At 44.2% G+C, this 27,405-nt stretch overlaps 1 protein-coding gene across 2 annotated transcripts in view; it reads right to left on the bottom strand.

The window, feature by feature from the left end:
• Positions 1-27,405, bottom strand: part of SH3RF2 (SH3 domain containing ring finger 2) — a 235,406-nt gene that overhangs the window by 26,657 nt on the left and 181,344 nt on the right. For both annotated transcript variants that reach the window (XM_082254246.1, XM_082254245.1), the window contains exon 7: positions 10,691-10,861. In XM_082254246.1, coding sequence (XP_082110372.1) covers positions 10,691-10,861 — 171 coding nt within the window. The remainder of the gene's footprint in view (positions 1-10,690; positions 10,862-27,405) is intronic.

A 27,405-nucleotide genomic window follows, 5' to 3' on the forward strand; every position in this document is an offset into this window, starting at 1 on the left:
TTAGTTACACTTTAATCCCTACTTACATTTAACCATTAAGTACCAGAGCCCAATGTCAACCTGGAATATGGTATTTGAATAAGAGGGCTGTGAATTAAAGCAGGGAGAGAATGGGGCTTTACCTAAAGCTGGCCAAAGATGGATCAAAATGTGACTGCTTCAGCAGGGACCAGCTGAATTTCGATCCGTGTGTGGCTGCCCCTGCTTCACAGAAGTTGATTATTAGATTAACTTCTGTCAAATGGGAATGTTGGAAAACTGTTCTCTATCAGCAGCTTCAGCCCCTGATAAGAGTATTCTTACAGCTTAGAGCCCTACTGTCAGAATACTATGTCCGCTGACAAGGGGGGATTCCTCCATCCACTTCCCTTCTTTATTTTTTTTATTTTTTTTTGTTCAGTCCATTGGCTGAATGAAAAAAAATCCATCTGTGGTCAGCTTTATCTTAGGCAGAAGTTGAGGGTCCATGTACAGCTTGAGGCTAGGATTCAAGGAGACCCCACAGAGTTGGATTTTAGGCTAGGTTTCCACTAGTGCGGCTATGAAGTCGTGCTACTTCTAGCGCGACTTCGTAGCTTAAGTTGTTTGTGGCTTTCAGTGAGACTTGTCCCTCATTATAGAGGGAAGTCGCACTGAAGAAGGCTCAAAAGTAGTGCACAAACTACTTTTGAAGTCGCCGCAACTGAAGCCGCGGCAATGGAAACGGGCCAGATAGAAATTAATGGCTTTTGACTTGCTGTGCGACTTGACATGTGTCAAGTCGCACAGCAAATCGCACTAGTGGAAACCGAGCCTTAATGCCAGAATGGATATTTGCAGACACTACAATTAGGAGGTTGCCTTACAATTTTTTCTTTTAGGTCAGATCATGTTCATTTGAAGCCATCAAGCTTTGCAAACTTTACATTCAGTTAAAGCAAGTTTATGGAGCATATTTGTAAAGCAGTAGTGAATATGACTTTCACCAAACACAGTGGTGTCATTTAACACATGTAGCAGGAAGATTCACCTGCATTGAGTGTTTGGCAATTGCCAGATTGTCTGCTTTAAAAATATATCCCTAAGGCCCCTTTCACACATGCTGTCCGTTTGTCCGTTTTTCATCCATCCGTTGACGGATGAAAAATGGACATCAATGTATCTCTATGTAAAAACGGATGACAACTGATGATCATCAGTTAACATCCGTTTTCATCCGCTTCCGTCAATGTCCGTTTTTTTGAACGTATGAATGCCCTATTTTTCATCCGTCAAAAAAATGGATCGGACGAAAAATGGATGACAACGGATGAAAAACGGGTGACAACGGATGAAAAACGGATAACAACTGAAGAAAAACGGATGATAACTGATGAAAAACGGATGAAAAATGGATGAAAAACGGATGAAAAACGGATACATTTTGATGTGACTGAACTGATAAACTGAACCGTATGTGTGAAAGGGGCCTTAGTGTTTTAATTAACGAAAGAGGAATCTGTGTACATTGCTGGTAAAGATGCACACATTTGTCTCTTTTCCCTGAAGCATATGGTTAAAGTCTAAATTCCCATAATTCAACCTAAACTATGCCATATGGTACAATTTTCACAAACTTGGCTGGTGTTGTATTCGGCTGCCTATTGGTCCTGATTTATGGTTTAATAATACGGCTACTCTCTGGCAAAGCAGCCAACAAACCGATTCATTTCATTTGTGCACACATTTCTGGGAGGATAAAATAGGCTTCTGCAATGCAGAATTGCCAACTCGGCGGCAAGATTGTGCTGCTTATTATTGTTCTATTTATGCCTTTTCTTGTAGTTAGTTTTTATTGTAATGGTTTAGGGGGAGAACAATGAAGAGGATGCAGAATGAGCACTAAGAACACAAACCACAATTTCCATTCCATTGCCTGAATATTTCAAGCGTACTAGGCAATGAGGATTCACACATGAATGTAAATGAAGACATGTTCTGCCGATGTAAAGAAAATCAGCGGGGTAGAATGTATAACAAATGTTCTAGAAGGAACACGATCCACAGATATGTATTAAACATAGAAGCTTGAGCACAGGTGGTGCTTGACCCATAAATCACACAAAAGAAATACAAAATATAACTTACTGAACAACAACTTGTAATAATAACAGAATAGGTAATTGGCCAAATAATTAGATGGGAGAATAACTGTAACTTGCAGTTACAGGTGCAAAGTTTAAATTTAAATGCAAAACAGGGTCAGAATAGCAAGAGCATGCACACAATGCACACTCCTGAATAATACAACACAGATTATAAAAGCTGCACAAACATGTCCTCTTCACAGCAATGTCCCTGTGACTCAGGGTAAGATGTATTTGCATATGGAACATTCATTTCATCAGTTCAGTCGCGTTTTTTTGTCATCAAGTTTTTTCAGTCAACATCAGTTTCACATCAGTTTTTCATCCGTTGTCATCCTTTGTCTTCCGTTGTCTGCTTTTCATCCATTGTCATCCTTTGTCGTCCATTGTCATCCGTTTTTCAACCGTTGTCATCGTTTTTTATCCGTTCTTTTTTTTTAACAGATGAAAAATAGGGCTTTCATTCGTTCAAAAAAATGGATGTTGATGGAAGCCACTGAAAACGGATGTAAATGGATGATCATCCATTTACAATCCATTTTTTCATAGGAATGCATTGATGTCTGTTTTTCTTCCGTCAACGGATGGATGAAGAACGGAAGAATGGTCTGTATGTGTGAAAGGGCCCTAAGGCATATACGTACCATTCAACCGTTTTGCATCCATCCAACGATGAATGAAAAACAGACATCGCTGCATTCCCATGGAAAAATTGGATTGTAAATGGATGATCATTCATTCACATCCGTTTTCATCCGCTTCTTTCAACATCCGTTTTTTTTAACAGATGAAAGCCCTATTTTTCATCCGTTAAAAATGATGACAACAGATAACAACAGATGAAAAACTGATGACAAAGGATGAAAAACGGATGACAACAGATAACAACAGATGAAAAAACTGAAGATAAAGGATGAAAAATGGATAAAAAACTGATGGCAAAGGATAAAAAATACATTTGTCATCAGTTTTTCATCCTTTGTCATCAGTTTTTCATCAGTTCTCATCCGTTGTCATCCATTTTTCATCTGTTTTTCGCCTGATCTGTTTTCTAATGAATGAAAAATAGGGCTTTCCTCCATTCAAAAAAAATGTATGTAAATGAATAATCATCCGTTGTCATCCTTTTTCCACAGAAATGCATTGAATCCGTCAACGGATGGATGAAAAAGGGACAGACAGTCCATATGTGTGATTTTTTCAGTCAACATCAGTTTTTCATCCTTTGTCTTCAGTTTTTCATCCTTTGTCATCAGTTTTTCATCAGTTCTCATCCGTTGTCATCCATTTTTCATCTGTTTTTCGTCCAATCTGTTTTCTAATGGATGAAAAATAGGGCTTTCCTCCATTCAAAAAAAATGTATGTAAATGAATAATCATCCGTTGTCATCCTTTTTCCACAGGAATGCATTGAATCCGTCAACGGATGGATGAAAAAGGGACGGACAGTCCATATGTGTGATTTTTTCAGTCAACATCAGTTTTTCATTTTTTGTCTTCAGTTTTTCATCCGTTGTCATCAGTTTTTAATTCGTTGTCACCCATTTTTCATCTGTTGTTTGTCTGATCCATTTTTAAACAGAGGAAAAATAGGACTTTCATGAATGTAAAAAAATGGATGTAAATGAATGATCATCCATTGTCATCCGTTTTTCCATAGGAATGCATTGAGTCCATTTTTCATCTGTCAAGGGATGGAAGAAAAGCGGACGAATGGTCCATATGTGTGAAAGGGGCTCTCTCCTGCAGCAAAATCTGTTTAGAAAACAGACAGATGCTTGCCTTTATCCTCAAAAACAGCGTGTCTCTCAGTGAAGTTCTAGAGCAGACCTGGTAACACAGGTTATCAGATGAAGAGATCGCAGCTGAGGGCACCCAGAAGGAGCCACTTTACTGGAACTACAGTACTCTGGTAGCAATTGGAGATGGCCTTACCACAGTAACTGGGTCTTCTGGAGAAGCTGCATGCTATAGGCTCCTGTCTAGCTGCCCAAATACTGTCTCTGACAGTGGTTGGCCACTCACCCAACTGCAGATCACTTACTCATATCAGGTATTGCCTCTGAACTCCTGATAAAGGGAAGCAGGGAAACCTACCTTCCCTGGGCGTATACAGGAACCCTGGCAGTTTTAGAAAAATAAGTTACAAGGGCCTGTGCCTGCATATGAGCATTCTGCGTAGAAGGGCACTCCGATACACCAACCTGAGCACACAATATTTTTAAAGTCTAAGTTGACCCTTAATTAAAAAATATTAAATGCACATACACTATATTTCTAGTGCTTAAATATCAGCAAAGCCTTGCTGTCTTCAAAATGTGACAGTGGGTGCAGGGAAACCTCATCCACTGTCACACGGGGGGGGGGGGGGGGGTAATGGTAGTTGTTGAGGAGCTCAGGAGGGACAACTAGAACATGTCACATGCTACATCCTGTGTACGGGTATAAAAAGGTGAACTTTTACTTTAACAATGGCTTTAACAGTCTAGTATTTCTTGAACATTCAGATGCTATTTTTCTACCTTAGGAGGCTATATACTGCTAAGGTTTACGGTTTCTTGAGGAACGCATGCAGACAAAACCTTTTTTTTTTTTTTTTTTTTTTCTAGTTTTGGATAGCACAGGGGCGGTTTACCCTATTTTTTCTGTGTAGTACTCAGATTTCCTTTTGCTAATCTGTTCATGAGACCCAACAGAGAGTGAGAGAAAATCTCTATAAAGTGGGGTGAAATACCCTCTTAGACAGCTGCCACCAGGGCAGGTGTCTCCATTAGTAAATCTGCCTAGTGGGAATACAGGAATAGAAACTTGACAGGACTTCCACTCTTTCTCTACTACTATCCAAAGCTATAAAAAAATGTTTCGGCTATACATACATGTAGTGAAGTAATCTATTGTGTTTGCCTGGTCAATGTTTCCTAAGCTTGGTGTTTGATTTCTACCACTTGGTTCTGGAAGAAGCTTCCACAATATAGGGCAGGGAGAGTCAAATGTCCAGTATAAATATTTATCATGCTCCAGCCAATCCTTGGAAGAAGGCACCCAAAAGTTGGCTAGGCAGGTGATAAATGTTTGGGAGGCCTTTCCAGAGTATTCTTTCCTCTGCTAGGAGGTGAACAGATACACTAAAACAAGGGTGACTGGGCCCCAGCAAGAGCTGAGCTGAGGACCTAGAGAAGATTGCTAATGGATTTTTGCTATAAGGCATTGTTCTTAAGTCCTGGTCTGGGGAAGGATCTTTTATCTTCCTCACTGAGGATCTACCTGTGGAGGCTAGGTGGCAGACAGATACTTGGACATTGTAAGTAAGATCTGGTTGGGACTTGTGTACTTGCTACTACAAGAATTTGTGCGGAAAGTCTGTCTTCTTGTTAATCTTTTTGGAGTATCCTGAAACTCCTGAACCCCTCTTCTGTTTCATATTATTCCTCAATAAACTCATGTGCATGGAACTGTGCTTGTGACTGGCAGCTTCTGTACTACTTTAGGAGAAGCTGTATCATTCACAGCAGCCCCTCCAGGGTGAACGCTACATACATTTTAATAAGAGGTTTTATCAATCAAAGGTGTGATGCAAAATAATCACCCACACAAAAAGAACAATGATGCTAAATTGTATTTAACTAAGGTGCCAACACATCCCAAGGAATATGTGATATCTGTAAAAATGAATTTCAAAGTGATGCAGTAAGCGCAGATCCAACAAACAATGAGCATCAGATATAAGGATAAACAGGATATAAGAAAAAAAAATTGTTAAAAAAAAAAAAAGAATAAAATTTGCAATTAACAAAACACAGCCATTCCAGAACTTCAGGGTGCCACCCTTCAAAATTGCATTCAAGCTTTCAAGGCATTTTGTTCCATTACTGTTGCTGTAATGACAATCCATGGTTCTATCCCCTCTTATTAGCTATATGCAATACATTATGACCATCCAAAACTGTAAATACTAATGTAACCACTTAAAGTGAACTAATGCATTTTCCCTCTCAATGATTTTACATTTCACCCACATTTCCATTTGCATTTTCTCAAAGTAGATCTCATTTTCCCCACAATCACACCTTTATAACAATGTGTAGGAAAACAGGATGGCTTCGGAATGCATCGTGACTGCGGAATGTATAATTACAGAATCGCAGCATGTAATTTCTATACATTTTAGTATGTAACGTGAAAGCATTTTAGTCAAAGTTGCAGCATTTCTAGCAATTGCCAGAATGTTTAAAAGCTTTAGTATTATGCTACTTTTCAAACATTCATAAATCTAGATTTACAGTGTATAACTATTCATTTTACACAACAAACAGCCTAGTATAGGAAGCTGTACTGCAAAGATGTGTTCAGATCCAACCGAAATTCCAATAAATTTTGTATAAATACCATAGTATGGTTTTCCAAACTCTACCCCAACCTATTTTTAGGGGGACCTCTGTCCAAAACGTGTAGTGACACCAGAACATTAAATTGTCCCGATGTAAAATCAGCAATATTTTTACCTGCGATTCTGTACAAAGAGCTAAAAAACTTTAGCCACTTGCTGACCACCTAATGTACATTTACTGTGAAAAGTCGGCTCTATTGCACAAAATCACGTACCTGTACGTCGTTATGTGCAATAGCCTCTAGGGGGCGCGATCGCCGCCAGAGGCACGATCGCATGCTGATTGGACAGAGGGGAGCCAATCAGCGGGTCTGGCAGATGCGATGTCCGCTGGCCACCCGCAATCATTCACCAGAAAGGCAGAATGGCGGTCTGCCTATGTAAACAAGGCAGATCGCCGTTCTGACAGGGGAGAAGATGGAGATCTTGTGTTTCTGTTAATCAGGAACATGGCTGTCTTTCTTCCCCAGTCAGAGCACCTGCCCCCACACAGTTAGTAAGCACTCCCTAAGGACACATTTAACCTCCCTGATGTTAACCCCTTCCCTGCCAGTGTCATTAGAAGTGTGACAGTGCATATTTTTAGCACAGATCACTGTTTTATTGTCACTGGTCCCCAAAAAATTGTGAAAAGTGTCAATTAGGTGTCCAATTTGTCCGCCGCAATGTCGCAGTCCTGCTATAAGTCGCTGATAGTCCCCAATACTAGTAAGAAAAAAATATATTCCATGATGCTTTAACTTTTGAGCAAACCAATCAATATACACTTATTGGATTTTTTTTTTTTTTTACCAAAAATATGTAGCAGAATACATATTTTTATAAATTGATGAAGAACACAGAATTGTTGACATTGTTGCAGATTTATTAACCACTTTGCCTCCGCTCACATTGAGCGTACTGCGGCAAAGTGGTTCGTTATCGTCCAGCGACGTAGACCTACGTCGCTGGCCTCCTCCCCCTGTAGGCGGCGCTCCCACTGTTTTCATTCACAGCGGGAGTCGGGCCAGGGGAGGAGCGGCGGCGATCGCCGCTGCTCTGCCCCGATCGTCGGGGAATCGAGTGAGGAGATCCGCCTGCCTGTGTAAACAGAGCGGGCGGATCTCCTAAGTGACAGGGACTGACAGATCGGAGTGTTCAGCATAGCTGAACATCCGATCTGTCCTTCTGTCACTCAGTCACCTCCCCCCCCACACGTCAGTAAGCACCAGGCATACATTAACCCCTCCCTCTCCAATAAAATTAACCCCTTCACTGCCAGTGTCATTTTTACAGTATCAGTGCATATGTATAGCACTGATTACTGCAGTAATGTCACTGGTACCCCCAAAAGTGTCAAAAATGTCAGTCAAGGGTCCGATCTGTCCGCCGCAATGTCGCAGTCCCCCAAAAAAAAATCGCACATCACCGCCATTACGCGTTTAAAAAAAACACCAAAAATGACAGAAATCTTTCCCGTAGTTAGTAAACGCAATAACTTTTGCGCAAACCAATCAAAATACGCTTATCGTGATTTTTTTTACCAAACATAGGTATAAGAAAACAAATTGGCCAAAAATTTTAAAAAAATTTGATTTTTACATTTTTTTTGGGGGAATTTCATATAAAAAAATGTTAAAAATATTGTTATTTTTTCAAAATAAATGCTCTTTTTTTGTTTATAGCACAAAAAGTAAAACGCGCACTGGTGATCAAATACCACCAAAAGAAAGCTTTGTTTGTGGGAAAAAAAGGACGTAAATTTAGTTTGGGTATGGCGTTGCATGACCGCGCAATTGTCAGTTAAAGTCGCACAGCGCCGAATCGCAAAAAGTGGCCTGGACGTAAGACAGCAAAATCCTCCGGTGGTAAAGTGGTTAAAAAAGAAAAACTGAAATATCACATGGTCCTAAGTATTCAGACCCTTTGCTGTGACACTCATATATTTAACTCAGGTGCTTTCCATTTCTTCTGATCATCCTTGAGATGGTTCTACACCTTCATTTGTGTCCAGCTGTGTTTGATTATACTGATTGGACTTGATTAGGAAAGCCACATACCTGTCTATATAAGACCTTCCAGATCACAATGCATGTCAGAGCAAATGAGAATCACGAGGTCAAAGGAACTGCCTGAAGAGCTCAGAGACAGAATTGTGGCAAGGCACAGATCTGGCCAAGGTTACAAAAAGATTTCTGCTGCACTTAAGGTTCCTAAGAGCACAGTGGCCTCCATAATCCTCAAATGGAAGACGTTTGGGACGACCAGAACCCTTCCTAGAGCTGGCCGTCCGGCCAAACTGAGCTATCGGTGGAGAAGAGCCTTGGTGAGAGAGGTAAAGAAGAACCCAAAGATCACTGTGGCTGAGCTCCAGAGATGCAGTCAGGAGATGGGAGAAAGTTGTAGAAAGTCAACCATCACTGCAGCCCTCCACCAGTCGGGGCTTTATGGCAGAGTGGCCCGACGGAAGCCTCTCCTCAGTGTAAGACACATGAAAGCCCGCATGGAGTTTGCTAAAAAACACCTGAATTACTCCAAGATGGTGAGAAATAAGATTCTCTGGTCTGATGAGACCAAAATAGAACTTTTTGGCCTTAATTCTAAGCGGTATGTGTGGAGAAAACCAGGCACTGCTCATCACCTGTCCAATACAGTCCCAACAGTGAAGCATGGTGGTGGCAGCATCATGCTGTGGGGGTGTTTTTCAGCTGCAGGGACAGGTTGCAATCGAGGGAAAGATGAATGCGGCCAAGTACAGGGATATCCTGGACAAAAACCTTCTCCAGAGTGCTCTGGACCTCAGACTGGGCCGAAGGTTTACCTTCCAACAAGACAATGACCCTAAGCACACAGCTAAAATAACGAAGGAGTGGCTTCACAACAACTCCGTGACTGTTCTTGAATGGCCCAGCCAGAGCCCTGACTTAAACCCAATTGAGCATCTCTGGAGAGACCTAAAAATGGCTGTCCACCAACGTTTACCATCCAACCTGACAGAACTGGAGAGGATCTGCAAGGAGGAATGGCAGAGGATCCCCAAATCCAGGTGTGAAAGACTTGTTGCATCTTTCCCAAAAAGACTCCTGGCTGTATTAGATCAAAAGGGGGCTTCTACTAAATACTGAGCAAAGGGTCTGAATACTTAGGACCATGTGATATTTCAGTTTTTCTTTTTCAATAAATCTGCAACAATGTCAACAATTCTGTGTTTTTCTGTCAGTATGGGGTGCTATGTGTACATTCATGAGGAAGAAGAATTAACTTAAATGATTTTAGCAAATGGCTGCAATATAACAAAGAGTGAAAAATGTAAGGGGGTCTGAATACTTTCCGTACCCACTGTATATATTTTTTTTTTTTTCAAAATTGTTGCTCTTTTATTGTTTACAGCACAAAAAATAAAAACTGCAAAGGTGATCAAATACCACCAAAAGAAAGCTCTATTGGTAAAAAAAAAAAGGACATAAAATGTATTTGGGTACAGCGTCACACGACAGCGCATATGTCAGTTAAGGTAATGTAGTTCTGTATCGCAAAAAAATAACCTGGTCATGAAGGGGGTAAAACCTTCCGGGGCTGAAGTGGTTAAAGAGCATTGACAGTGAATTTTAAGTTATTATTATTTAAGTTATTGTAACGTTTCCATGAAAGTATTTCCACTGTCTCACATTTTTTTTTTTTTTTTATTGCTTGAAAGCCCATACTCAAGATTTGGACCACCACCCACACTCCAGTTCTCCTCCCCCTGCATTAGCTTATTTTTAAAATTCTTTATACATTCCCTTTTACCTGATGTCTTTGGTCTGATTACATGATATAATGGGTTATCTTTATAAATACTGAGAACTGTAGTTATGCAATGACATGGCGCTGTTCTTTGCAGCATTCTCCTGTGAGCCCAAGATGGCTTCATGATGCAAGTAAGTTGAATGACCCCAAGCAACATTCACCCTGGACTGGTGCTGGAACATAAGGGAAGATAGGCGGAACTGCTCTACAGCATGGAGAGGGCAAGAACTGCTTTTTTATTTTTTTTAAACAGGAGGGAGGGGTTAATTTAAAAAAAGGTTTTTATTACTGTATTACAAATACTGAGCTGATGGCTTCCTTCCTTCCTTTTCATTTTCCTTCTAACATCTCTTTACTAAAGAGCTAGCTACAGTATGTTGTTTGAAAGTAATTTTAGGCAAACATTTTATATATATATTACAGCACTAACCTTGGTACCGGGTGAATGCAATGGCTGGGGAAGATACCAACTTTTCCTGTGACCAATGAGATTCCTCGAAGCCAGCCTTCTTGGAACTTTCCCAGGATACGAACACCTTCTCCTTTTTGCAGATCCATTTCTTCTGGTCCATGAGCTGTGTATGGATGGACAGCAATACCCCTGTTAAAAGTAAACATGAGACTTTACAGAAATGTTGCAATAAACCAGTGTAGCAAGGTTTCCAGGCTTATGGCCTGATGTGGGTCTGCCATTAGTACCGGTAATCTCTCTAGCCCATGTAAGCTGTGACCCTGGGTGTGACAACTGAAGCAGCGACAACTCTGGTATCTTTGTTTGTGGGTTTTATTGGAATTAGGGGATGGGAGAAGGGAATAAGGGGGATACTCCTTGAGGCTTAACTAATTACAATTGGGACTTTACTTCTGAAATGCCCGTTGGCGCTTCCTTGACGCCAGCCGGCACCAGCCAACGCTCACTGACACTGAGAACACTCTGTAGAACAGAAGAAGTGCTGAATCCTCGACTTATAGTCCAGAAGATCCAAGACTCAGAACTGTAGAACTCCTGACATTGTTGTACTGTGAAAGTCACTGAATACTTCCCCCGCCTGGCACAGCTTGAGGTAGTATATAGTAGAACTCTGTATAGCTGTCACTGTAACTGGCACGCTCTGTGCAATTCAGGGCCCAAACTGCAGGTGCCCCCTTTGACCTTGAACTCTTCAGGGTCCACTGACTATGTACCTCCTCTGTAGCTTCAGGGTCCTCAACCTAGGTACCCCCTTTACAGCTAGCTGACACTGGATCCCAGAACCTCTTCTGGAGTGGTCCCCTCTAACTTCAGGCAGACCCCCAGGGGCAATCCTCAGTACTTACGACCTGTGTAGGCCTCCTGGGACTGGACCCCTCTCTCTCTCTGCAAGCTCTCGGGATCCCCTCAGCTCAACTCAGCACTCTCTGGACACTCAGGCGACACCCTGAGACATCCACCTTCCTCAGACAGGAGGAAAGACAGCTGCACTCTCCTTCCTGGGACTCTGCTCCCGCCAAAAACACTGTACCATGCACTTCCCCCCAAACTTATACCCACTCCCAGAATCCTTTGCAGCATAATCTGCCTTCTGGGGTAGTTACAAGCTGGGATGTGTCCCCTGATTGGGCTTTCCACACTGTCCTATGAGAAACCTCTCACAGGAGCCAGTGGGGAAACTTCTCCCCTTAGCAGGCACATCTGGAAGCCCTGACACCCTAGCTAAATAAATCATAGCCCTGCTGTTAGACAGACAAGGCCCATTATAGTTTTACCTAGCACCTACCTGTAGGGTGCTACACCAGTGTTTAAAGAATGGAACTTGTTTGAGCTTTTTCACACAAGAACACAAACATAAATGCAAGCTTTACTTATTTAGGCTAATATGCATTTTAGACCCGGTATGTTGTGTTTCTTAAATACTCAACCTGAATGTGATTGATGCACCCAAGATGCAGAACCTCTCCAAATCTCCTCCTTTATCTGCTCTTATGTTGCTTGTTTATTTAGAATTGGGTAATCTGTGTATAGTATCTGCCCTCTACAAATCTCTTCCTTTATCTGCTCTTATTTTGCAACTGTGCCAGAGTTGAAGGAAGAGTGGAGCAGGGACGTGCAGTCAGGGGAGGCAGAGCCTCACCTGCCATGAACATAAAAAAAACAAAAAAGCAAACAAAACAAAAACAAAAAATGATCAAATTGCGAGGGTCATAGCTCGGCGACCTGGGGTCTCCTAGCACCTATGGTTCTGGATATACGGGGCTCCTTGCGCAGCCTGTCAGAGGCTGTTTGTAGCAGACTGAGAGGATAAGCTCGCAGTGCCTCTGATTTCTTGTCAGAGGCACTGAGCTTAATGGACAGCTTGGAGCTTTATACCATTGGTCCAAGCTGTCCAATAAAAATGCTGCAGTGGAGGCTCTCCTCTCACTGTCATAGAAGTGGGCATGTGTCTAAAAGACACATGCTCCCTTCTAGCCCAGCCCTCTTAACTACAAGGAAAAAACATGGGTTTATGGGTATAAGGTTTACCCATAATCCCATGTTTTTCTCACACAATTAAGAGGGAGAATCTGCTGCTGCTGAAAAGGTACTTTTTATTCAAGCAAAATAATATATTGGTATGCTATATGTTATAACATAATAATTTATTATTTATCTAATTACTGTGAAATAATTGGTTTGAAGTTATAAAGTTATAACTTCAAACTTCAGTAATTTGTACGTTAAGCCACCTGCTTGACACTTGAGTACAGTTTTTTAAAATATAGTAAAATACCTTAAAAACAATATATAATTATTTGTATATTACTGTAGCAGGTTTTCCAGGCATTGGGCCTGATGTGCGTCTGCCATTGTTACCGGTTACCTCTCCAGCCCATGTGAGCTGCGACCCTGGGTGTGAGAACTGAGACATGGACAACTCCGGCATCTTTGTTTGGTTGTTTTATTGTATTTTTAGGGGATGGGAGAAGGGAATGATTTGGATACTCCTTTGGCTCGACTATGTACAATTCTGGGACTTTATAGCAAAAATGGCCGTTAGCGCTGTCTTGACGCCAGCCGACGCTAGCCAACGCTTACTGGCGCTTTGAACACACTGTATCTCTGAAGGCTGTGCTGGAACTCCGACTTAAGTCCAAAAGATCCAGGACCGTAGAATACTGAACTTCTAACAATACTTGCAATCAAAAGTCACTGACTACTCCCTCCTGCCTTGCACTGGCTTGAGGTAGCTTGTTGTGAGTTCCTATATGGCTTCAACTCTTAACTGATGCACTAGACACTGTGCATTGACTCTTCAGGGCCCAAACTGCAGGTGCCCCCTTTCACACTTCAGGGTCCTCAATCAAGGTACCCCCTCTATCCCTTCAGGGTCCTCAACCTAGGTACCCCCTTTACAACTAGCTGATACTTGGATCCTAGAACCTTCTCTGGAGTGGTCCCCACTGACGCTAGGCAGAACCCCCAGGGGCAATCCTTCCCGCCAAAGACGCTCAGTCACGCAATCCCCTCAGACTTATACCCACTCCCAGAATCCTTTGCAGCAGAATCTGCCTTCTGGGGTAGTTACAAACCTGAATGTGTCCCTGATTGGGTTTCCTCCAATGCCCTATGAGAAGCCTCTCACAGAGCCAGTGGGGAGACTCCCCTCTCATCAGGCACACCTGGAAGCCATGACACCCTAACTAAAAAGCAATCATGGCCCTGCTGTTAGGCAGACAAGGCCCACTATGCATTTACCTAGCACCTACCTGTAGGGTGCTACACCCACCCCACACCAATATGAGTCAGGTCCCTCTGACTCTTAGGGGGCCGCCTCCTGCCAAAAAAAGGAGTATCCCGCAAACCTGGAAAGGGGGAAAAGGGAAAAACGAATTTACAAATAAATTACCGTAAAAAAAATAGATCTTTACACTCTGCTGTACAAATTTTATAAACAGTTTAAGGTGCATGAAAACTGATGCACCCCCACCAAATAAACTCACTTGGTGGAGAACAGCAAAGAAAAATACAATGCAAGCATCCTGACTGTTTATCTCTAAGGTGGTCCCATCTGTATAGAGAAAAAGGAAGCAAAAGTTAGTCAACTACATACACATATGAAATGCAAGCCTAACTATCTCAACAGTTGAGTGGAAAGACCCTCCCTTACTGGTTGTAAGGGCGATCTTTCCACTCCCTCCCTGGCTGCCTCTACTAGCCAGTGTCTTGACATGCCAGGGTCTTCTCCTCCCTTGAAGAGCTTGTCCCCTACCACTAGCTGTCTATGCAGAGTCCCTTTTGTAGAAGTGAAGCACAGCGCCCTCTGCTGTCCTTCCAAGCACTTCAGTAAGGAAACAAGGCAGGTCACAGTCTCTCATGACCTACAGTCCTGCTGAGTCAGGTAAACATCACAGAGGTCCTTCAGTGCACCCCCCACCAAAGTTCCTGGACGCACTTGAACTTTGTAGCAATATCTTCATCTGTCAAGACTGTGGATGACGTCCCACACAGCCATTTGTAATCCAAAAAAGATCCTGGCCCGATGGATCTAGCACAATAAACAACTTTCCAGAAGACCTGGGGCCGATGGCCCTAAAAGTTCGGAAACTGCAACACTTGACTTCCAAAAGACCCTGGCCTGATGGACCAAGGGGTCCACTTTAAACTTCAAACACTTGCAACTTGAATTCAGCAGTATATCTTTTTAAAGTTTCCTTAGTCAGTTGTGGTAGGCAGCCAGTCACACATTTTTTTTCTTCTCTGCTCCTGGATCTCCTCCCTTGAAATGAAATACTGGCAGTCCTTATATGTAATACTCAGGGTGGGGCACTTGAACATACTCCCCTTGTTCATTCTTGACCCGGATGGACCAAGCGTGTCTTGAGTCATCTGGGCGGCGGGCATCCATCCTATCTATATAGATGAAGCGCCCATAGTACCATCGAGTTTTCACCATGTTAAATTTTTCTTTAAGCCCTTCCTCCAGAGAATCTTGGTAAGGTTTTGGGACAAACAGAAAGTCCCAAATTAGTTTGTCGCATCAGAAGTCCCTGAACTTTTCCACCAATAGCATTACCTCCCTTGGTGCTTAGGGGTAGTCAAAACCATACTCCAGTGCAACCTTCTTCTGCATCCACTGTTGCATCCTGGACAACCGGGGGAGGGTTCTCCGGTTTCCTCTCCCTGGTGGAGAAAATGGGGTGCATACTCTCTGTATCCTTTCCTTGTACGCTGTATTTTGGTCTCTGGCCCTAACAATGTTTCCTGGAGGGGTGAGGTCTGGGACCCTTGTAACATAGGCGTCACAGATCCCCAATTTCTGGGCCAGTTCCCCCCTTTCAATAGCATCCTGGGCTATCTGGTCTAAAGGCACAGTCACTTCGGGACCTGGGGAGCTGCTCCCAGCTTCTGACCCCCATTCCCACTCAGTCTTGTCAATTGATCCCCAGTCACCCATTCCTCCTTCAAGTGATCCATACTTCATGTAGAAGGATGGGAAATCAGCTCTTACAGGGCCCCTCTCACCCTCACTGCTGGTGCTGGTAGGTGATGCTTGAACTGTATCCGGTTTTACAGGCTGTGGGATACTGATGGGGGCGGATCCCGCTATGGCCCAGGAGGTAGGTTTCTCTGGCCATTCTCCAACTGTTTGGGTGGATACGGATCCCCTCCCTATGGAGCTCTGTGACCGAACTCCCTTCCCCCAGACTGTAGGCCCACTGACTGCTGGCAGGGCCTCCAGCTGTATCATGAGCTTGAACATGCCCCTCCCGGCCCTGCGGAGGAACTTTGACTCGTTCCCAGTCACCTCCTGAGTGAGGCCTGTCTCCCACATAATGGTGAGCTTCTTGGTACGGCCCTCACTTTTCTCTGCCCTGAGCAGCAGATCACCACATTGCCCACATTGGACCCACGCCTGCACCCTCAGAGTAACAGTGGCACACTGGGGACATACCACTCCTAGGAACTCTCGACCGCCTCCGGTGCACAACATGAGTCTGCCATTCGGCACCATCCACATACCGGTATCCCAAACTAGAGTGTGATTGGGCTGGTTGATCTGCTCTCGGCTAATAGCAAGAACACTCTTCGCTCCTCTCACGAACGACATGTCTCTCTCTCTCCTACACGTGTCTCCCGCACAGCCACATCCGAAGGAGGGGATATTAATAGGGTCTCCTGAGTCACTCCTGATTGGCCGGAAGTTTCCCGCTGTCTCCACCCTTTCGCCATATTGGGCGATGACTCCTCCTGTTGGCCAGATCTGCATGTGGCGTGCTTTCCTGCGCGGTACTGTAACTCTTCCCCTGCCATGCTTCTTCACTGCAAGCCTCTGGGAAATAGCTGCTAAGCGGACCATGTCACTTGCTAGACATGCATCCGCCCATCTCAATTGCACAAGGGCCACAACTGCGCCTTCCTTTACTGAAGCCAGCTGTTCCTCCTTGCTCGGCAAGAGTAGCATCCCGCTGTCGGTCGCACGGCCGATACTTCTCTTCCTTGCCACACACGTGCAATCCTCATCTTCCATACTGGCTCCGGAATTAGCCCAACCGCCCCTCTTGGCATGGCCGACTACGATCCAACAGTATCGGTGCAGCAACTATAGAGAATGATTGTCCCGCTGTCAAATGTACGGTCAACATCCTTCCATATAGTATGCACAACTACCAGGTCCCTGGCACCTCTCTTCCCATGCCCCCGGCCTCAATCTTCACTCTCCTCACCAGGACCTCCAGCCTCCTCTTCTCTGCCCACCCCGGGACTCCTGACACCATCTTCACTGCCCACCCTGGGACTTCCTACTGTTAAGCAGTTGCAGCATTCATACACTTTGACACTTTTGCCTCCTGCTCTCCATTTTCTGATAGCAGAGTACATTCCATAGTCCATATGAAAAGTCTTCATTACATTCCAATTTTCTTAGAACATTTGTGTTGCCACAAGCACCCTTCCATGTGGGCTTCCAACTTCATCCCACTCTCCCTTCCTCTCGCAGCTGCAGTCTCACACCCGGCACGGTGTTTGAATAACAGTTCTGGGCACAAAAATGGATTTTTTGGACGTTTCTTTTTGCCGTTGCCAAGGGCAACTGGCCCAGCAACTGATGGCAAAATCCCAGACGAGCCACCGAAATGTAGCAGGTTTTCCAGGTGTTGGGCCTGATGTGGGTCTGCCATTGTTACCGATTACCTCTCCAGCCCATGTGAGCTGCGACCCTGGGTGTGAGAACTAAGACATGGACAACTCCGGCATCTTTGTTTGGTTGTTTTATTGTATTTTTAGGGGACCGGAGAAGGGGATGAGTGGGATATCCCTTTGGCTTGATCATGTACAATTCTGGGACTTTATAGCAAAAATGCCTGTTAGCGCTGTCTTGACACCAGCCGACGCTAGCCAACGCTTACTGGCGCTTTGAACACACTGTATCTCTGAAGGCTGTGCTGGAACTCTGACTTAAGTCCAAAAGATCCAGGACCGTAGAATACTGAACTTTTAACAATACTTGCACTCAAAAGTCACTGATTACTCCCTCCTGCCTTGCACTGGCTTGAGGTAGCTTGTTGTGAGTTCCTATATGGCTGCAACTCTTAACTGATGCACTACACACAAAACTGCAGGCGCCCCCTTTCACACTTCAGGGTCCTCAACCTAGGTACCCCCTCTATAACTTCTATAACTACCCCCCTACAGCTACTTGGATCCCAAAACCTTCTTCGGAGTGGTCCCCACTGACGCTAGGCAATCCTCAGTACTCATGATTTGTGTAGGCTTTCCTGGGACTGGACCCCTCTCGCTCTCCGCTGTTTCTCGGCACACCGGATCCCCCTCAGCTCAACTCAGCACTCTCTGGATTCTCAGGCAGCACCCGAGACATCCGCTTCCTCTGACAGTAGGAGAGACAGCCGCCCTCTACCTCCCGGGACTCTGCTTCCCACCAAAGATGCCCAGTCACGCACTCCCCTCAAACTTATACCCACTCCCAGAATCCTTTGCAGCAGAATCTGCCTTCTGGGGTGGTTACAAGCCTGAATGTGTTCCTGATTGGGTTTCCTCCAATGCCCTATGAGAAGCCTCTCACAGAGCCAGTGGGGAGACTCCCCTCTCAGCAGGCACACCTGGAAGCCATGACACCCTAACCAAAAAGCAATCATGACCCTGCTGTTAGGCAGACAAGGCCCACTATGCATTTACCTAGCACCTACCCGTAGGGTGCTACATTACTTACTTATGGTAACTGACAATTTGCCACCTAGGCCAATTTTGACACTTCTCTCCTACATGTAAAAATCATCATTTTTTTGCTAGAATATTACTCAGAATCCAGAATTACTCAGAACCCAAACATTATATATATTTTTTTACCAGACACCCTAGGGAATAAAATTCTGGTTGTTTCAACTTTTTATGTCACATAGTATTTGCGCAGAAATTTTTCAAACGCATTTAAAAAAAACAAAAAACTATTTAATGAATAAAAAGAAAAAAACCTAAAGTTAGTCTGATTTTTTTATATATTGAAAAAAATCATGTTATGTTGAGTAAATAGATACCTAACATGATATGCTTCAAAATTGAGCACACTTGTGCAATGGCGCCAAACTCAGTACTTCAAAATCTCCATAGCCGACGCTTTAACATTTTTTACAGGTTACATGTTTAGAGTTACAGAGGAAGTCTAGTGCTAGAATTCTTGTTCTCATTCTAATGTTCGTGGCGATACCTCACACGTGTGGTTTACACATGCCAAAACATGTCCTTATGCTGGTTAAATTAGTACATTTTGAGAATTAATGAAGGTGCTATATATAATCTATATAATCAGAGAATGGTTCAGGTTCTATTCTTTTAATTATAGAGATTATATGGCACTTTAATTAGTTCTCATAATTTACTAATTTAATCAACATAAGAACTTGTTTTAATAAAATCAGGACTGTTGGTAGCTATATACAGCAGTGTAATTTTTATTTTTTATTTCTGCATTCTGTAATAGTCCTGTACTTGACCAGCGAAATCTCAGCATTTACAGGGCTGTTACAGAATGCAGAAACAAAAAACAAAAATCTGCTGTCCAATAGATTCCTTTCACCAGACGCTTATTTGTCTTGGAGAATCCGATTGACTGCCTGCGTCCTGACACGTGGGTTTTTAAGCGTAAGCCAATTGGCTGAAGATGAAGATGACATTTTTCATCTCATATCGCTCGGCTACACTGTGGGGGTTTATTCACTAAATGGTGATGAGGGGGTTTATTCACTAAAAATTAATGTGGGGTTCATTCACTAAATAATATGGGGGTTGTATCTGACTGTGATACTAGCCAGTGTCTCACCAGCCACTGACCTCACCACAAGTCCCTGGAGTGGACAATACACGATAGCCAGAAAGTGCAACAGTAGGTCAGCTGTGTTAACAGAGTGCAGATATGTTCCTTTTTCTATGGAAACAATGAATACCGGTCTGCAGGTATTGCCACGAAAAGGGTTTGCCTTGTGTTGCTATGGTGTGAACAAAACCTTTCCCCTATTTACCAAAATTGTAACATACTTACGCACCTTGGACATATTGTGGGAGGTGCCATGCCTTCTGCTTTGAGATCCTCCCGAATTGTGAGCAGCCACAAGATCTAAAAGTGCCTTGAGAAGAAGATGCAGCTTGGCAGGAGGTCCCATGTGATGAGGGAGATCTGGCAGATCGGTTAGAGGTGGAGAAGCCAGGCTCACTTGATCCCAGCCAATACAGGACAAGTGAGCCGTGGACAGATCCTCCCATTGCCACCAGGGTCGACTCCATCCATGGGGAGCCCATGATCGTGGAGTGGGAATAATCATCATCCCTGTTATCTCCAGTAGAAGAGCTGGCTCTGCCTGTGATGGCTGAGGTGGGAGTTACAGCAATCTGCTCTAAACTGGTGCTTGAGGAGCCAAGGAAAATAAAAGAGTCATACCAGGGATGGAGTTTCAGCTGAGAAGTGTTCTTCTACTGTCAGGTTGATGTTGGAGCCATCCCAGGGAAGTAATGGAGGTGGAGCAGGATTTCAGACTAAAACAGAGCCTATAGACGCTTCTGGAGTACTTTAGAGAGATGGGCTATCCCAAGAGGATAAAAAGTAGCACTTGTACCGCGTGGTTCCTAACCTATTTGTGGGCATGTGCACCCCAGTCATGGTGGAGAGGATGCCTAACAGTACTAAAGAGACAGTGAAGCCTGCAACAGCTGGATGAGTGCCTAATTCCTATCTGCCTCCTGGTTAGGGGCGTGAATGCTGGTTTACCCACTTTCAGCGTTATTTGGTCTGCAAGAGTACGATAACACTACAAGTTAGACTTGTAGTGTTTTTTTTTTTTTGGGTCATTAAAGCCAAACATCAGGTACTCTATGAGGCTACGGTTTTGGAACATTTGTGAGTACCCAGTCCATGCACTTTTGTAGGGGACTTTATCACTATTCAAGAGTTTTGCAGGTGTTATACAAAGTGGGACTAGGGAAGGTACATCTCTATGAATAAAGTTGTGTTCTCTTGGGCCTGGGGATGACAATATACACTATTATGTCTATAGGCTGCATGCCTTCACTGGTAAATGGAGGGAGTTCCTTGATCCTAATTATTATATGTTAACTACTTCTAAATGTTCTAGAGAATGCAACTGTTGACAGTTATAACTTTATATACATGTTTACTGTTTTATCAAAGTTTGTAACCTATATAATACTAGGGTCAATTATTCAGGAGATGAATTAGATCACTATTTGCAGGCAGTGGACTTTCCGGTCTTGACTGATAGAGATAGGGCCAAATTAGATGCCCCTATTACTCTCTTGGAGATCCAGGAAGTGGTGGCTTCCTTACAACCTGATAAAACACCAGGACCGGATGGAATTCCTGTTGAATTCTATAAAGCCCATATGGACCTCTTGGGTCCGCATCTATTAGCCACTCTTGTAGGATCTCTAAATGATGGGGAACTCCCTAAAACAATGAGCGAAGCGGTTATCGTCGTGATCCCTAAATTAGGGAAGGATCCATCATTATGTTCATCATATAGACCTATCTCTTTATTAAATGTAGATGGGAAGATCCTTTCTAAGATTTTGGCCACTCGACTTAATAGTGTTATTATAGACTTGATTCATCCGGACCAAACCGGATTTATACCTGAACGGGGTACGGATATTAATATCCGGAGACTGTTTACACATATGGCCTTGGCGTCGGGGGAGGGAGCAGGTGTGGTCGCCTCCCTCGACGCCGAGAAAGCATTTGATTCTGTTGAGTGGCCATTTCTTTGGAAGATCCTAGCTAGCTTCGGGTTTGGCCCCAACTTTGTCTCATGGATTAAACTTCTTTATGGGAATCCTACGGCTAGAGTCCGCACTAATTCATCCCTGTCGGATAAATTCCCTCTACTGAGGGGCACCCGACAGGGATGTCCGTTATCCCCGGCCTTGTTTGCCTTGGCTTTGGAGCCGCTCGCGATTATGTTGCGGGCGGACCCACAAGTCCGAGGCATTAAAGTGGGGGTTATTGTAGAGAAGCTGTCCTTATATGCAGACGACACCTTGATTTATTTGGCTGACGCTTCCACTTCATTACATAGGGCCCTACAATTATTCGACATCTTTGGTCGTTTTTCAGGTATACGTATTAATTGGTCTAAGTCTGTCCTTTTTCCACTACACCCATCGGTACCTTTAATTGATACTCAGACACCGTTGAAATGGGTACAGGATATGGTATATTTAGGTTAAAAGTGGGTCCAACATTGGATGTGTACCAGCAAAATAACATCGACCCTTTAGTTTCACAATTAAATAAAAGGTGTGCGTCATGGCGCATGCTTTCTTTGTCCCCGGTTGGCAGAATTAATTTATTAAAAATGAGTTATCTTCCGAAATTTCTGTATTTTTTTCGTAACTCCCCCATTGATATGACTAGAACCTTTTTTTCGAGATTAGATAGTATGGTAACAACTTTTGTATGGGCCGGGCGTACTCCACGAGTTGCAAGGCGCACGTTATATCTTCCTCTTGCAAGAGGAGGTCTAGCGTTTCCTAACTTTAAGTTGTATTTTTGGGCGGCTGTACTGGTCACGGTCCGGTGGTGGTTCTCCCAGCCCAAAACTAACTCCGCAGTTACATTAGAAGCAGCATTGCTGGGTTCCTATGCGGCCCTTAGTAATCTGGTTTTCCGGGGTGAACGGGCACATTCTCAAATAACCAGTCTGATGAAGACGGTGCTGCGGATATGGTCTCGGGCGCGGGTGATATATAGCACACCTCTACATATATCCCCCCACACTCCGCTGTGGGGTAATCCTAATCTAATACATTTGTACCAACTCCCTGATCCCCAGGTATGGGCTGCCAGAGGGATTGTGACCATGAAACATGTTATTAAAGATGGAAGACTTCAAGGCTTTGATGTTCTCCAGTCTACCCACTCATTGCCTCCCACTATGGGGTTCCGTTACCGCCAGCTTAGTCATGCTATGCGGGCTCAGTTCCAAGACCCTGTTGTCTTGGAATCAGACCCTTTGGAGAAAATGCTTACTTTTAAGGTAATAGGGAAAACTCTCTCTGCTATATATTATATACTCTCAACAGATCATAGTCAGTCTCTTGAGAAAACCTATAATAAATGGAAGGATGACATCCCAGACCTGACTGTTGAAGATTGGGAGGAGTCGGTTAATAATTATATCCCCTCAATGATAGCGGCTAGGGACAGATTTATACAACTCAAATTTTTACACAGAGCATACTACACGCCGCAACGTCTTGCTAGGATATATCCCAGGAAGGATCCCTCGTGCACCAGATGTGGGCATGAAATTGGTACTTTTCTACATGTTGTTTGGTCGTGCTCTGAGCTTGCAACATTTTGGAAAGAGGTGACGGATACTATTGGGGAAATTTTTGACACTATGATTCCTTTGGACCCAAAGGTAACTCTACTAAGTAACCTTACAGAAGTGGTTGGGGATAAATATGCTAAAATGTGTATTATGTATACCCTGTTTTATGCCAGGAGAGAAATCCTTTTGCGATGGAAGTTACCTGAACCTCCCACCCGATCAACCTGGATAGCTGCCGTTACTAAGACACTTCCATTCTACCGTTTTACATACGGTAGTAGGAACTGCCCAAAAAAATTTGATAAAGTGTGGTCAGCCTGGATTGATGCTGTAGGCGTGCCAATGTCACCTGTTCCATAAGGACAGAAGCAGGAACTTATTAACTAATTGATGATATTCCATTTTTTTTATATATTATATCTTTTATATATATATTTTTTTTTCTTTTCTGCCCCTAAATTGGTTTATTGATATTCCCCTTCCCTTCCTCTCCCAAATTTTTTTTTTTTTTGTGTTTGTATGTATGGATAATACTTTTTTTGGTGCAGAGTAATGTACTGTAGTTGTAAATATTTGTTTTGTTTATATGTCTAACAATAAAATAAAAATTTAATTGTGAAAAAAAAAAAAGTTTGTAACTGACCGGGCCGTGCGACTGATCGGGCCGCGCGACTGTGAGTGTTGTGCGACTGTGAGTGTTGTGCGACTGCGAGTGTTGCGCGACTGAGAGTGTTGTGCGAATGAGAGTGTTCTGCGACTGTGAGTGTTCTGCGACTGTGAGTGTTCTGCGACTGTGAGTGTCAGCGAGTGTAGCGGAGTACCAGAGGGTGAGAAAGTAGAGTTAGGAAGCTAGAAAACAGCCACACAGGACAGACTTAAATTACTGAATCCCCATTAGATTAGATTAGTGGGTACAATGCCGGCGGGTGTGGAGATGCGATTCAGTGTACATCTTGTGATATTTATGCGTTCCTCGATCATGCGATCGAGGGCGAATACAAATGCACGAAATGTAAGCACGTTGCTTCCCTGGAAGCTCAGGTCCTGAATCTAGGGAAGCAGCTGGCAACACTTAGACGAATGCCCATACCGAAGGAGAGCTGGGGTCGTACCCGTCAGATGCAGGCAGGGGCCTGCACAGAGGTGGGTGGAGTAATGGAGGTGCAGGCTTTAGAGCAGAGTAGATGGGTGACAGTTAGGAGGGATAGAAGGGAACAAGACAAGGAGGCCAGTTCTGGGCTTGAGCACCTCAATAAATACGCCCCGTTGTGTGATTTTGGGGAAACCAGTCAGGGACCAGCATTGCTGGAGCAGAGCGACGCCCCAAGCTGCCAGGGGAAGAACTCCTCCAGTGAGGCCGGGAGAAAGGGAAAGGAAAGACAGGTGCTGGTGGTAGGGGACTCAATCATTAGAAGGACAGACAGTGCAATCTGTCACAAAGAACGTGAGCGCCGAACAGTCTGTTGTTTACCGGGGGCTCGGGTTCGGCACATCGCAGATCGGGTGGACAGATTACTGGGTGGGGCTAGGGAAGACCCAGCTGTCATGGTACACGTGGGTACCAATGACATAGGCAGAGGAAGATGGAGAGTCCTAAACGATTTCAGGGACTTAGGAGCTAAGTTGAGGACTAGGACCTGCAAGGCAGTATTTTCAGAAATACTACCTGTACCTCGAGCCACACCAGAGAGGCAGCGGGAGACTAGGGAAGTTAACAAGTAGCTGAGGAGCCGGTGTAGTAAGGAGGGTTTCGGGTTCCCGGAGAACTGGGCCGACTTCTCAGTACTGCTCTTTGGTAGGGACGGATTGCACCTAAATGGGGAGGTGTGCAGCCGTACTGGGTGAGAGGATTGCCAAAAAGCTAGAGGGGCTTTTAAACTAGGTGATGGGGGGGAGGGTACAGATGTAGAATTAGCCAGTGGGGAGCAAGATTCAGAGGGCACAAATGGGGACATTAGCGGTAGGGTGTTCAGAGCTCCTAAACCCAAGGTGGGTATGGGGAAAAATCACAAGAGCAGCCTAAAAACAACATCAAATGAGGATATATGTAACCGGTCAAAATAACAAGGTTTGTATACCAATGCCAGAAGCCTGGCCAACAAGATGGGAGAGCTGGAGCTGCTGATGTTTGAGGAGGACTTAGATTTTGTGGGGATAACAGAGACGTGGTTCGACAGCTCTCATGATTGGATGGCGACCATTCAGGGGTATTCCCTTTATCGCAGGGATAGAGAAGGTAAAAAAGGGGGAGGGGTATGTCTGTATATTAAGAACAGTGGACAGGTAAATATGAGGGATGATATTAATAATGGAGCTATGGACGAGGCAGAATCCCTATGGGTAGAACTTAAAAGGGAAGGCACTATAGGGAAGGTAATATTGGGCGTATGCTATAGGCCCCCCAACCAGAGGGAGGAGGGGGAGGCGGACCTCCTTTTACAGATAGGATTGGCAGCAAGGATGGGAAATGTCATTATAATGGGGGACTTTAATTATCCAGATATAGACTGGGCAGAAGGAACCACGCATTCGGCCAAGGCTCGGCAGTTCCTAAATGTTTTGCAGGACGATTTCATGGGTCAGATGGTGAATGCACCAACAAGAAACAATGCGGTACTTGAACTTCTGATTACCAACAATACAGACCTGCTCACGGATATAGAAATACGGGGCAACTTAGGAAACAGTGACCATAGGTCAATTAGTGTCAGTATTAATCATAGTAATAGGAAACACAAGGGTAATATAAGGACACTGAATTTCAAAAGAGCCAATTTCCCAAAACTGCGCCCTCTGCTAGAAAATATCAAATGGGATAGAACCCTGGGAACAAAGAACACGGAGGAAAAACGGGAGTGCTTCAAGAGCATACTAAACAAAGGGATTGGCCAGTGCATTCCAAAGGGAAATACATTTAGATTTCAATAGATTTTTATTTGGTTTAAGTGCAAATGAAAAATACACATGAAAACATTGAAGTAACATCTGTTATGAAAAACAATAACACAGAACAAAATAGAACAATCGACATAGCCCCCGAAGGAGCGCATGACAGTGGTGTAGCAGGCTAAAGAGAACTCTTCCAGTAGTTCCCCAAGCCGAGGCAACGCGAACCAGGTCCGGACCCGGCGCCCCCAAGGGAACACACTGCGCCGAAAGGAGGAGAGTGGCCGCCCAAACCCCAGGCCGCCGCCACCCCAGCAGCCTTCGGGAAGCCGACGCAATTGTAGTGGTACACCAAAGTATCAATATAGCAAATTACAGCTTAAGAGCCGCACTAGGCGGCGCTAGCAGGTCCATAAAGATCCAAGGAGGACCATGTCTGCAGGGGTACAGAGCAGCAGAAATAAAAGGGAGTATAGAGAAGAATGAGCAGAGAAGAAAGAAAAGAAAGAAAAAGGAAGAGGAAGGGGATGGAGAGGAGGGGATGAGAGACAGGATCGATAAGGGGTCGGTGTCCAGGTCCACAAGAGAGGGGCAGGATCGCCATGGGGAGACAATCCTTCTCAAGCTACTGAGGGTATATCCCCAAATTTACAGGGGGCCCGCCAGATATCTCATCCAGGGGTCCCAAGTCTTTTCAAAGAGGTGCACTTTATCCTGGAGGATGGCCACCATTCTCTCGTTGACCATGATCCAGGTCAGCTTAGCCTTAAGCAGCTCCATTAATACCACTGGCGATCTCCAAGATCGAGCTATGGCGATCTTGGCCGCCATGAAAATAAGGGCAACTAAGCGTTTGGTGTGTTTGGGGGCCTGTTCAATCGGTTTGCCCAAGAGCGCTTGTAGAGGGGACTTAACCAAATTAATGTCGGTGAGCGAATATATAAAATTATATACGCAAATCCAGAATCTGCGGATCTTGGGACAGGTCCACCAAATGTGTAAGACCGTGCCCGATTGACCACAGCCCCGAAGGCATAAAGGAGAGGCCTCTCGGACTGCCGTCGCCAACCGGACAGGGACCATATACCACCTTAGGAAGACTTTATAATTGGCTTCTATCAGGGACGTATTGATCAGGGATTTCGAGTTCAGCAGCGCTAGCTTGTTCCATTCCGCCCTGTCCAATTCCTCCCCCAGGTCTGCCTCCCAATGGGTCATATAAGGCAATTTAGTACAATCATCATGCAATACATTGTATATCGTAGATATATAGCCTGTCTGCTTGTCTATCGTGTTGCAGAGATACTCCATGGGAGTCGAGGTTGCTAGGTGACAGAGACGCTTCAGAGAGGCAGCATAGTGTGAAATCTGAGTATAGCGAAAGACCTCACCCTCAGGAAGAGAGTGTTTTTCCTGCAGTGTAGTTCTAGAGAGGAGACCCCTCCT

This window comes from Pelophylax lessonae (assembly GCF_965119305.1).
Source record: "Pelophylax lessonae genome assembly, chromosome: 4".
NCBI lineage: Eukaryota > Metazoa > Chordata > Amphibia > Anura > Ranidae > Pelophylax > Pelophylax lessonae.